At 42.4% G+C, this 12,564-nt stretch overlaps 1 protein-coding gene across 3 annotated transcripts in view; it reads left to right on the top strand.

Moving 5' to 3' along the window:
- The first annotated feature begins 831 nt into the window (after window positions 1-831).
- Window positions 832-12,564, top strand: part of ap2a1 (adaptor related protein complex 2 subunit alpha 1) — a 40,439-nt gene continuing 28,706 nt past the window's right edge. The window contains exons 1-2 of one of the 3 annotated variants that reach the window (XM_085402791.1): window positions 832-1,651; window positions 9,239-9,450. In XM_085402791.1, the coding sequence (XP_085258917.1) occupies window positions 1,585-1,651; window positions 9,239-9,450 (279 nt within the window). In that variant the 5' untranslated portion in view covers window positions 832-1,584. The remainder of the gene's footprint in view (window positions 1,652-9,238; window positions 9,451-12,564) is intronic. The other 2 variants (XM_085402792.1, XM_085402790.1) reach the window with 2 other exon arrangements.

Below are 12,564 nucleotides of genomic sequence, written 5' to 3'. Positions count from 1 at the left end.
ATAGTGGTGCAATCTAATGATTAATATTTTAATTGATGCTCAGTGCTGCATGTTGCATCCTAAATGTTATGCAGCCATCTGCTGCCAGCTGCCACAGAACTGCAGCATTGTTGTAGATCAATGTCCTAATGCTGTGAATCTAAGACCTGATCATGTTATTGGTTTCAAATGCCTTTGTTTAGACACTTTTTGACCCTGTCCATTGAACGGTCCTAAGATGGCATATCTGAGTGCCACCGCTCCCAAATAACTGAATGGAAACGTGCAGGTAAACAGACACATTAGCTGGAAACCTGTGCTAGGAATCTCATTGCACGAGGACCAATGAATACCTGTGCAGGTGAAACTGCATGTCATTTGCATGTGATGTTTTCAGTTCTCACATATTATTTAAAACAATAACGTCTTTTATGGTTAAATCCTCACTGCAGTTTTGCACAAACTGTAAACACCAAAAATGATTTTAAATTCTCTTAAAATGTAATACTGGGTATTTTATTATTTTTTATTTTATTATTGTTATGTTCTTTCTTAATATACCTGTACACTTTGTACATGTTCATGTAAAGCTGAGAAACACGAGCATTACAGGTAAATGTTGCTACACTGATTATCTGTATATGACAATAAAACACTTGTCGACTGGACACTACAGCTTAGCACTGTTAATACGAAAGCCTACTTTTAGCATACTTCCGTCGGGCCGGCTTCCCTGTCGCTCAGTCGTAGCCTGTTTTCCATACAAATGGGTTCATGGCAGAGTTGCACTGTGTCGGTACAGCCACATATTGCCGCAAGTTGTCCAATCAGCAATAGGGTCCACTCGAACGACGAAAAGGAGCGTAGGCGTTCACGGGAGTGCTGCGCGGTCACGTTATTCTGCTGTCACGAGCCTGATCCGAGCCGTACAGTGCAGGCTAACGAATTGGAGCGGACATCAGCTATTCAGGACATAATAATTTTAACCAAATTTAGTGCGCGAATAGAGAGCTCAAGGAAGTCCGACCGCTGGTTGGTATTTGAGACGCTCTATTGAGTTATTCCGATCGACCGGTGATGTGCTCCAGTATTTGAATGATATTGCTAGTCAGCTAGCTAGCTGTTAAGCTAGCTTTACGTTACGTGACTCGAAGTAATTGAACAATATACTCTCGGACAGCATTCTTACTAACACGTCTGAGTGCATTTAGCTTTAAGACATTTATCAGTAGCCGTTTTTATCTTTAGCAAATTTTTGTGGTATGAGTTATACGTAATTTCCAATCCAAGGTAGATGAGGATTGAATGAAATAACGTTAGCTTGCCATAGCCAAGGAAACAAGCCAGCTAACAGGGATAACGTTAACTTATCCCGCTACTTGTTGATAGACTGCCATCCAGCGGATCTAGTAAATGCTACCTGAGTTACCCACCTAAAAGCAGCGACCGAACCTGGTAGGCAGCAGTCAGTCACAAAGTTGCAGACAGGCAAACGGCTACTACTAAACATCAAGTTTGCCATCGTCGACTCCAGTCCGCTGTGAGAGGGTGACCGGCATCAGTGTTTTTCGGAGAAGGCCAGAGTGAGGACAGAAACCTGCAGACATGCCGGCTGTGTCGAAAGGAGATGGAATGCGCGGATTGGCTGTTTTCATTTCGGACATTAGAAACTGTGAGTTACCTTTCTGTATGCTTCTTCATCATATGTGTTGTTATTTCATTGTGTCGTCAAAGTTGACATGGCTAATGTCGTTGCTGGTGATCGTCTCACACGTCATGCAGCGTTGTCATGTGGTAACCTCGACGCAGAAAGCTGTATCTAAAAAATCAGTTTGGTAACGTTTAGTGAAACAATCAATGATTTCTTACGTATTGACAGTAACGTGACGGTGGTGAAGTCACCTGCAGGAACAGAATAAGCGATGTTAGGCTTGGAGTGGCGGCGCTGATCAAACGCTTCCTGTTGTGTAGTTGTACATGTTGGAGAGCTCGGGGACGAAAGTTCATTGAAATTTAGTGTCGTGTCAGGACGCTCCACATGCAGGGAAGGAAGACTGAAGCTCACACGGAAACCAGTGGTTGGTATTTAAAACAACAACAAAAGGAGCAAAGTATAAAAAATAATAATAAACAATACTATTACGTGTAACAAAATGCTACATATATCCAGCAATTGACTTCAAAGTTTTATATAAATGTCTTTTTTTGTCAGTTTCCTAGTAATATTTATTCCAGTAATGACGTGAATACCACTTTTCACTGTTACTGAGTAGTAACAAGAACATAGGAAGTAGTTGCCATCTACTGTTTCCTTTTTGCTGTGATTACACATGCCAGTGCTTGATGTGCTTGTCACTGCACACCTGACAGTTCTTCCAGGCTTACACTGACAGGCAGTAATGGCTACTTCATGGTCGAATGTTTGATACCTCCAGCTTTCACTGTGTTATTCTGCCTTTTGGGCACATTTAAAGAGAAATTCAGCAGAAAATAAAAATGTGGACCAACAGCTAGTAAAAATGTTCAAAGTGACGAATATTGCAAACATTTGCAGAGGCGTCTAGATGACTTGTTTTCAAACGTGCTGTATCAGGCAGGCAGACATCTCCAAACACATGTGATTTGTAGCCTTGGGAAATACACTGGATTACATGTTATCAAATACTCATTTGAAATAAATAGTAATAACATGACAGGCTGTATTGGAATGTTATTGACAAAAACCTGTGAGAATGAATTTCAGTCTTGTTATGTCAGCAACACACTTATGTAAATCAGACTGTGCAACTGGTTGTTTTTTGTCTTTATATTTCATTTGGAGGTACTGGATGAGGCGTATCTGTGCTAATGGAAGCCTGTTAGAAACAGTTGTCTGCTGCCTGGCCAGTTGGGGAGTGTACCACTTCTTGGGCAGATGGTAGTTAGAAAGCTTTAACTCATCAGCCATGCTGGTTGGTAGCCGTCTATCGCTGTTTGAGCAGGAAGGCGGGCTGCAGGATGACCCATGATTAAATCCCATTCATTTATCATCATCATTGCTTTTCATGGTAAAAATGTCTTTTACTGACAAGCTCTTTGGCTTCTGCTGTTCCAGTGTTGCTTAACATTATAGCTGTTTAAGCAGAAAGTAGATCTGTCTTTAACTGTAGTGTTACTTCTTCAGACTAAACACGAATTAGGTCAGTGATTGGCAAATGCAGGCACATGGTCAGTAGGGCTGAACGAATATGGAAAATAATCTAATTGCGATTTTTTGCCCCAATATTGCGATTGCGATGCGATATGCGATTATTTTTTAAGGTATTTGTCTTCTGTATTATTAAACAAAGACAAGCAATACATCATATAGTATGGCCAATACTATATTACATTAATTTTAAACTGTTCTTTCCTGGAAGACAGACCTCTGTTATGATGACATGAGGTGATGCATGAATTGATGACTGACATTTTTATTTAACTTCTTCAATCACAACAGTATATTTGAACATACACAATAGTTTATTTTTAGCTTACAAACATCTGAGCATAAAGTGCTGACAAGGAACCCTGGTGTAAACATTAAAATGAAAGTCAGTACAATGTGCAGATTGCAGAAATATACATAAACAAAATCAGTGGCTTTACCACACTCAGTTTTTCGACATCTGTGAACTACTAGACAGTCATTCAATTAAAAAATAATATTAAATAAATAAAACTAATAAATAAAAAATACACACATCTTACTGATCTCTGCAGTCAGTAACATTACACATAAAGTGCAAACATAATAGCAATTGTATAAACACACACACAAACACGCCTTTAAAATTTAAAGGCGTGAAATTGGACGGTCTAGTTCTGATTAGCGTCACCGCTGTCTCGGTGGAGTTTAATAAACTCGGCCGTCTGCTTCTTGCTATCTAAAATATAACCAGACACTGGTGTAAATTCTCGACTGTCTCATACTTCTGTTTAATAAGTTTTCTGTTTGACGTTTAGTCAGCTGTGTGAAAACCAAGGAGGAACCCACCCGGGGGATTAATAAAGTTTTATTTTATCTAATCTAATAACTTTAATCTCAGCCAAACCGATTTACTCACGAACAAACAAAACACTGAAAAAAGCCCAACAATAACATTTTTAGGTTGTCTAAGTGACTTATATATTACGTTTAACCCGAGCAGCGAAACTCCGCGGTGATCTGAAAATGATGTGCCGGGAGTTGTGCCGTTCTCGGCCGCATCAGTAACCCTCGAGCTCCCGGCTAGCTGTCGAGCTGGTGGGTAGCAGACGCCTCTGAAAACGTCGAAGCACTTTTGCAAATATGGGATATCTTGATAAACCGAGCAGATATTTGATGTTTACACAGCTACTTTCTCGCCTGAAAATATGTTAAAAGTTTATTTTGTGACCCAGAAAGATTAGTATGAGTAATTTTAAAACTTAGTAGCGGCCGCCATTGCTGGAAACTGGAGTTTGGCTGGGCCGCGCTATGAATTCTGGGATATGGTAGTAATTTGGACAGCCTTCGGCGCGTCGCTGTGACGTAATCGGTCTACAAATGCGGCCTCAGGAGGATGCAGCCCATGAATTTGGACATGTCCAGAGTATAATTGCAGCCTTTGCGGTTAGAAAATTGCACTTGATCATGTCGCGATATTATCGCAAATGCGATATATCGTTCAGCCCTAATGGTCAGGCAGTGGTTTAGGGAGAGCTTGTTGTGGCAGAACATGTGTTTTCAGTATCGTTTGATCATGTTCGGTTAATTATGGCCAAAATCATGATCAGGACGCTGTTGTGTCTGTTCTGTTTGATAGGGCCGAAGCACTTATAGTTCATTTCGATTTTATGAACATGGCACCAATTGAAAACAATAGTTGCTTCATATTGTAAAGTAAAAGTGGCATGGAGATTTTGCCATGAAACAGGAAGTTGTTGTTGTGAAATCTGGTCGTGTAATGTCCCAAGATGGGCCGTAGCCTAAACCCAGCTGAAGCCAGGTATTTGGCAACATTGTGAGGCTTTGTATTTGAGGAAACTCCTCGTGGGGATCTTACTGGATCAATTTTAAAATGGGATATTTTTTTCTGCAGGAACATCCCAAAGCCTTCCAGTTCATCTATGTGAGCTCACAGCAGAGCGAGACTAAAGATTGATACAGAAATGTGTCATCTTCCTTTTGCGATACTTTATCAACACACCATTGTCAAATATCAGTGGTGAGCGAGCCTGAATGTTCATCCAGTATGCAGGCTCTCTAACTGACCTCACTCATCCCAGCCTGTTTGACTTCATGGGGACACTCGTCCAAACAAGAGTTTATTCATTTGCTGGGGTGCAGAACATTGAATAAAGGATGGATAGTGAGAGCAAGTCAGAGTATTATTCTGTTAAACCGACACTAACAAACAGCCTCCAGTATTTATTTCAGTTTTTTAATGCATTTCTTTAATAACATGCTAGCAGGTGCACAGCGGTGCTGTTGGTAACACTGAGAGTCGTTGGCTCCAGTCCAGTCGGCGCTCTTTCAGTTGGACTTTATTTGTTCACTTCAGTTTTAGTTTTACAGATCGGCAGCCTGGCCCAGGGTCTACCCTGCTTCTCACTCCATGACAGCTGGGACAGGTTCCTGATGGAAACATAGTAGAACAGCAACAACAGGAGTCATCACACAGTTATTTTAACAGTGTGTTGAATGGAGTAAAGTAATTCCTGCTTTCTGTCTTGCAGTTAGAGCTGAGCGATAAAACAATAGAAATCCTGCAGAAACATAGTGGCTTCATAGCTGTAAAAACATGGTCATTATAAAGTCGGTCGAGCTCGTTCCATCCGTGTTTTGACAGAAAACATGAAAGGTCAACAGCAGTTGCACAGGTCGCAGGTCTGATTCATACAGACGACTAACTGCCAACTCCGTTTAGGCCGTAGTGCCCGTCGTGGACCCTCTGTTCCCCTTGGACAATAAGCGGTTCTCAGTTTTACTTTTGTTCTGCTTTGTTTACACTGTAAACTTTGTTGAATTTATGGTGAAGACTCACACAAAGGCTTTCACACTTTCCATTTTTGGGTTTGTTTCCCAACAATTGAAAATTGTTTGTTTTTATACCAAAAACCAGCGATAGAGGCGCTCAGCTGTGAAAGGCTGGATATTGTGGACACCCACCTTTGAGGGGACATTTTAGTGTCACGGTCAGGAGTCAAGTGTTGTTTCAAATCTTGTGAGCATAATAAGATGAGAAAAGTGTTTCCTAGGGGTTTCTTTTTCATACCGTACGTACATCTGCTAGCAGGTGGAGGGCTTTTTGTTTGTTTTCCCCGCTTTAGGCTGCAGTGGCTTCAACACAGACCACATAAGATGTGTGGAAGTTGGGCAATTTAAAAGTAGGAGCCATCAGACAACCAGACAGCCTTTATAGAGGATTACATTGGTTCCCATGTTGTGGGGATAACCTAGACTTGGTCACAAACTAGAGATGGCACGATACCACTTTTTTATGTCCGATACCGATACCGATATCATAAATTTGGATATCTGCCGATACCGATATGAATCCGATATAATGTTTTTTAATCAACAAAACTGTTTTTTAAAATATCTTGCTGCATTTTGTATAAGTTCATACTCAAGTTTAAAACAACATCTACACTAAAGCTATTCTGTTATACCTGTATACAAAAAAAATATTTCATAGTTCAGCAACACTGATCAATCTAATAAACTTAAACCTGCACCATCCTCCCTATTCTGGTATTTTAAAGAGTACTTAGCGTAAATATTAAGCAACCTAACTAATAGGGTTCCAACTCCCAGCAACAACAAAAATAAATAAATAAAAAATAGGGAACCACCCCTCACGCTCCACCTCATGATGCTTAATCGACGTAATCAACCTTAATTTGATGCAGTGTGAAAAAAAAATGCACAGAAATCAATTATTTTTCAAGAAATATTAAATAGATTCAACATCTTTCTTCAACAAAATTGCAGACTGCACAGATGGTACCTTCCCAAAGGAAAAAGTACTATAGCTTACTAGGGTATATATATTAGACTTAATAGTCACTATGTACAGTAATTGACTTCTATTCATTTTACATCAAATTAAAACTTTGGGTGTCAGATAATTATTTATTAAAAGCTCGACATTTTAAATGAGAATAAGAAAGAAAAGTATGTCTTTGTGCCCCCTTTTCCCTGTTAATGCCCTATCGGCCCCCCTGGCTAAACTTTGCTAGATCCGCCCCTGCACAGTTACCAGCCGTCAGCTACGTAGAAAAAGATCCTCGAGTAGAAACTAATAATAAATAAATTCTAACAACAGCTTATCAAGCTTAAACGTGCTGCTGTTGTTCAGCCGCTGGTTTCCTCTTTCTGGTGCAAAGTGGACCAAAAACAAACGAGAGACAGACTCGCGACAGAAAAGCCGATCAGCTGATCATTAAGCAGTTTCATGATTGAAGTAGCAGCCGGAGAGCGAGAGGCAGTCGCTCGTTAAGCTTAACGCTGGAATGCTTTACAAACATTCAGAGATGGACTTACACACTTGCTTTACTTCTCTCGGGATAACTTTGTCGGAGATGAAATGCCAGGTTGCTAGCGAAGCTCCACATGCTATCCAGACCACAGGTCCCGCATGCCACAGCTGCTCTATCACGTGATGCATACTGCTCCGACATGCTAACGTTCTGAGGTGAGTTACGGCGTGTTGCAAGTTTTGTGAGATGCTTTCGTGATATTTAATGGATCGGATTACATTTTTTATTTTTCTCCGATATCCGATCCAGTCATTTAGGTCAGTATCGGACCGATACCGATACGTAATATCGGATCGGTCCATCTCTATCACAAACATTGACAGAGTTCTTGCAAGGCTTCAAAAATCCACATCCACCCTCACCAAATCAGGTGGACCCTACACTAATGCATGACCAACCACCTGTTGGAATTCCTTATATGAGGAATTTCTTAATCAGACCGTGTGTATAGTCCCAGCAGGGGACACATGGCAGCTACAGAGATACAATCTAAGAAACAGAAGCACACAACTCACCTCCGTCTTACCATTAATGTCAGAAATACAAGTCTAGGGCAGGGCTCTAGACCAGCGGCCCCCAACCCCCGGGCCTCGGACCGGTACCGGTCCGTGAGTCGTTTGGCACCGGGCCGCGAGAGTTGAGGCTCAGGTGTGAAATGTGTAGTTTTCAGGGTTTTTATTGGTTTTCAGCGTTATTTTGTTATCGTTTTTATCGTTAACTCTGTTTTCCTGGGTCTTTTCACGTGTGTTATGAATAAACCTTCTTTTTTTAGTTTTATTTTGTTGTATTTATCCGCGACACCTTAAAGGCCGGTCCATGAAAATATTGTCGGGCATAAACCGGTCCGTGGCGCAAAAAAGGTTGGAGACCGCTGCTCTAGACTAACTCTTTGCCACGGTTGCACCGGTGCGCCTAACTTTTTCTCTTAGGCACATCAGCACAAAAGTTAGGTGCACCCAAATTTTTCAACTGCATTGCTTAACACCGCAGTAAGAGTAATATTAAACCATTGTTGGAAACTGGAATTGGCTGCAGTCCTGGGATAGGTGACGAGCCAGGTGACGAAGGCTGTCCCAATTCGAAGGCTTAGTTTTAATATTACTCTTTCTGGGTCACAAAATAAACTTTAAAGATATTTTCAGGCGAGAATGTAGCTGTGTGAACTTCAAATATCTGCTCGGTCCCAGATCTGATGCACACACTGGAACTCTTTCCCATGTTGCTGTCTGTGTTTATTGTGCTGTGGTGTGTTGATATCTGTGCATTCCTGTATTAGCCTTCTGTGTTACACATTTCGATGTTTTTTTCCTCGCTACCTGGCCTGACCTGTCTCCCCAATGTGATGTTTGTGTTGTATGTACGGTTGGCAAGGTCTGTCATCTCGGTTGTGGGCAAAAGACCTGCAACTGACAAATAAAGGCTCTCTCATCTCATCTCAAGACGTCGCATATTTGCAAAAGTGCTCGAAGTTTTTGGAGACGTCTGTTACCCACCAGCTCGACGTTTTGTGAGATCTCTCAAAAGTTCATCTTCATTTTTTTCTCCTATGTCCCTTGCAGGGCTCCGTAGTTATCCAAACATTTTGTCAAATAGTTTCAGTCAAAGAAAAATGAAAACGGTCTCACGATTAGCTGTTGCTGGTTTGCGCGATCTTAAAGTTGCCTTCAGTGGCCAGATCTGTCCACCTCTGAATGCTGATGCTACACGAGTGTCTTTGTGTTTTTAACCTTATCAGGTAAGAGCAAGGAGGCTGAGATCAAACGGATTAATAAAGAGCTGGCCAACATCCGCTCCAAGTTCAAAGGGGACAAGGCTTTGGATGGCTACAGCAAGAAGAAGTATGTCTGCAAGCTGCTCTTTATCTTTCTGCTTGGCCATGACATTGACTTTGGACACATGGAGGCCGTCAACCTGCTGAGCTCCAACAAGTACACAGAGAAACAGATTGTAAGTCTTTCACAGCGTTGTAGTCTTGTTCTTTAAATGCATGTCAGTGTGTGAGATGCATGCAAGTGTTGCACTACTGTGTGTGTGTGTGTGTGTGTGTGTGTAGTATAAAAGCCCTTTGAGTGCTACGTAGCAGTATAAAAGTGCTGTATGAACATGGGCTGCATTTCCACTTTTCACGTGTCCACTAAACACTGTGACCAAGCGTTCACAGCTGGCCCACTTCTGCTCCAGTGTACAGGAGGGACTCAAACACCCGATCCCTGACCCGTTGAGGCTCACCAGATATAAGACGTGAGAGTGTTGACAGCATCATTTCCCTGTTTTATTGAATAAAAACAGAATTAGATTATTTGTGACATAGCTAACGTGGTAGTCCTTTACTTCACGTCACTACCAGCTGTGATTCGTCACCGCCGCACGCTTTTCCAGGGTGTTTTTATTTATACTTACATTTTAGGAAAAAACATGAAGCCCTGTGTGGATTCATGTATTCTTTGAAATGCTGTTTGAAAAAACTGAAGTAAATGTTTGCAGAACAAATCCTTCTGCTGCTGAGACCTTTTCATTTCCTGACTGTGGGGTGTGGAGAGTTTCCTCAGGAACAGGAAATGTTTAGTTAGCAGAATAAGGATGATTCAGGATCCATGTGGTTTGAGAAGTGACTGCTGCGACTGACTCAACACGACCGCTAATAAGCTCCAGACCTTCACCCTGATCCGAGCTGGGAACTTTGATTTCTACCAAGTTTACAAACAAGTGTGTAAACCTGTAGCACTTCCTGTGGTTTGTTTCACACAGTGTTGCAGCGTACACCTGGGCTCGGATCACGTTCACACAATAAACAAACTGCTCTGGAGTTCCTTTGGAGCCGTACTGAGACCAGCTTCAAAGGGTCTCGGTGCAGGTGTTCAACTGCAGGTGTGAGAGCACACGTAGCTAGGGATGGGTATCGTTTAGGTTTTATCCGATACCGGTGCCAAACCGGTACTTTTGAAATGGTGCCGGTGCTTAAACGGTGCTCAAACCGGTGCTTAAAGAATGAAGAACACAAACTTTGTCCAAAAACCTCTCATGTTCAGCTGTTTTTTGTAAAAAGATAACAATGTTAGCCTTTTCTGCAGCTATGGGGCATATATGGCATCACTCTTGGCTGGAAGCAGTGCATAAACAATGGAAAAAACACAAACTTTGTCCTAAACCTCTCATGTTTAACTGTTTCCCTCTTTTTCTTTGGTCATTTTAGCCTTTTTGGCCAGGGTGAAGGGAGTATCTGCCATCAAACAAGAAGACAGCCGCATGTAGCTATGATGATGTTTGCTAGTTCACCTTACATGCATTAATGTAATAACGTGGTTAGCCTACTCAACGTAAATTACACACGAACAACATTAAGCTACTCACGCAGAGAAGAACGGCTGCTGCTGCATCATCATCCTCATCATTTCTGCTACACTGGCAGGGCTAGGGGCCAGGACTCTCCTCTTCGGGTTTTTGGGGGATGTTGCTCCGGGTCCGATAACAGGCACCACACCCGCAGTAGATGCGCTCGGTGTGAGGTCTCGCAGCAAGCTATCAAATACGGCGCATTTCTGGGCTTTTAAAAAAAACGCTATGCGTCGCCAGGTGTTTCATCGGATTGGAGGTGTTACCTCCTTTGACAGTATCACAGTATCAGCTTAAAGCACTTGTTGCTGCTGAGTTTGCATCTTTTGCTGTGAAGTACAGCCAGACTTTGACCGCTTCGCCTTGGACATTTTTAATCTGTAGCTCTGCTCTAAAAGAACATACGTACCTGGCCCCGCCTACTATCCTCGGAAACGTAAAATGATTGGCTAGAATCCAAAGTGTGTCACAGCTCAGGAAAAAAAAGCAGCGAAATGTGCGCTGCTTTTCGGTCTGGTTACTACCGTTTATGTCAGAACACCGGTACCCATCCCTACACGTAGCACACATGCAGTGACTGCTGTTGCTGAGTGGGATCAGCTTTCCTAATGAATTTTGGGATGAACCATTTCTTTACATAGTTTTAAGATCTGATCTATGAAGCCTTAATCCAGGTGTTTCTATTAAAAGAGAGACCTCTGTAGACCCAGTACAGCAGATACTGAGTGTATAACAGGCGTCAGCTGGTCATTTGTGTCACAGCTCGTTAGTTTCACATGACACCTGATACTCTCGCTGTGTCCCAAAATGTCGGCCGCGTCCTCCTGAGGCCGCATTTGTAGGCCGATTACGTCACAGCCAGGTGATGAAGGCTGTCCCAGTTCGTCGACTCCTTCAAATGCGGCCGACAAATCCGTCCTTCATTTCCCCGAATTTGAAGGATGGGTCGGGTGTGTCCTTCGTGGCCCACCATTCCAGTTTCCAACAATGGCGGCAGCTAGTTAGTTTTAATATTACTGTTATTAATCTTTCTGGGTCACAAAATAAACGTTTAACATATTTTCAGGCGAGAATGAATCTGTGTAAACCTGAAATATCTGCTCGGTTTATCAAAACATCGCATATTTGCAAAAGTGCGCCGACGTTTTCGGAGACGTCTGTTACCCACCAGCTCGACAGCTGACCGGGAGGTCGAGGGTCACTGAAGCCGCTAAGAACAACGAACTCCCAGCTTCATCGTTTTCAGACCCACCGCCGTCTTTCGCTGCTCAGGTTAAACATGATATAGGAGTCACTCAGATAACTTAAAAATGTTATTGTTTGGCTTTTTTCGGTGTTTGATTGGTTCCTGAGTAAATCAGTTTGGCTGAGATTTAAAGTTATTAGGTAAAATAAAACTTTATTAACCCATCGGGTGGTTTTCACACAGCTGACTAAACGTCAAACAGAAAACTGATTAAACAGAAGTGTGAGACAGTCGAGAGTTTACTGCAGTGTCCTGTTATATTTTAGACAGCAAGGAGCAGACGGCCGAGTTTATTAAACTCCACCGAGACCGCGGTGACGCTGATCTGAAGGCTAGACCGTCTAATTTCACAGCCTCGCACTTCCGGCCTTCTCGGTCTTCGGAGGACCCGGCCCACGTAGACTGCAAAGGCCGGGTCCTCCGAAGGATGCGGCTTAGGTTTTGGGACACAGCTCCTGTTAACCTGTGAGTGTGCTAACATC

Source organism: Rhamphochromis longiceps, linkage group LG4, assembly GCF_057381845.1.
Source record: "Rhamphochromis longiceps isolate RC_006_pf linkage group LG4, R_longiceps_female_GT1.1, whole genome shotgun sequence".
Taxonomy (NCBI): domain Eukaryota; kingdom Metazoa; phylum Chordata; class Actinopteri; order Cichliformes; family Cichlidae; genus Rhamphochromis; species Rhamphochromis longiceps.
Note: the sequence above shows the minus strand (reverse complement) of the source record. Positions and strands in the feature narration are given on the sequence as shown.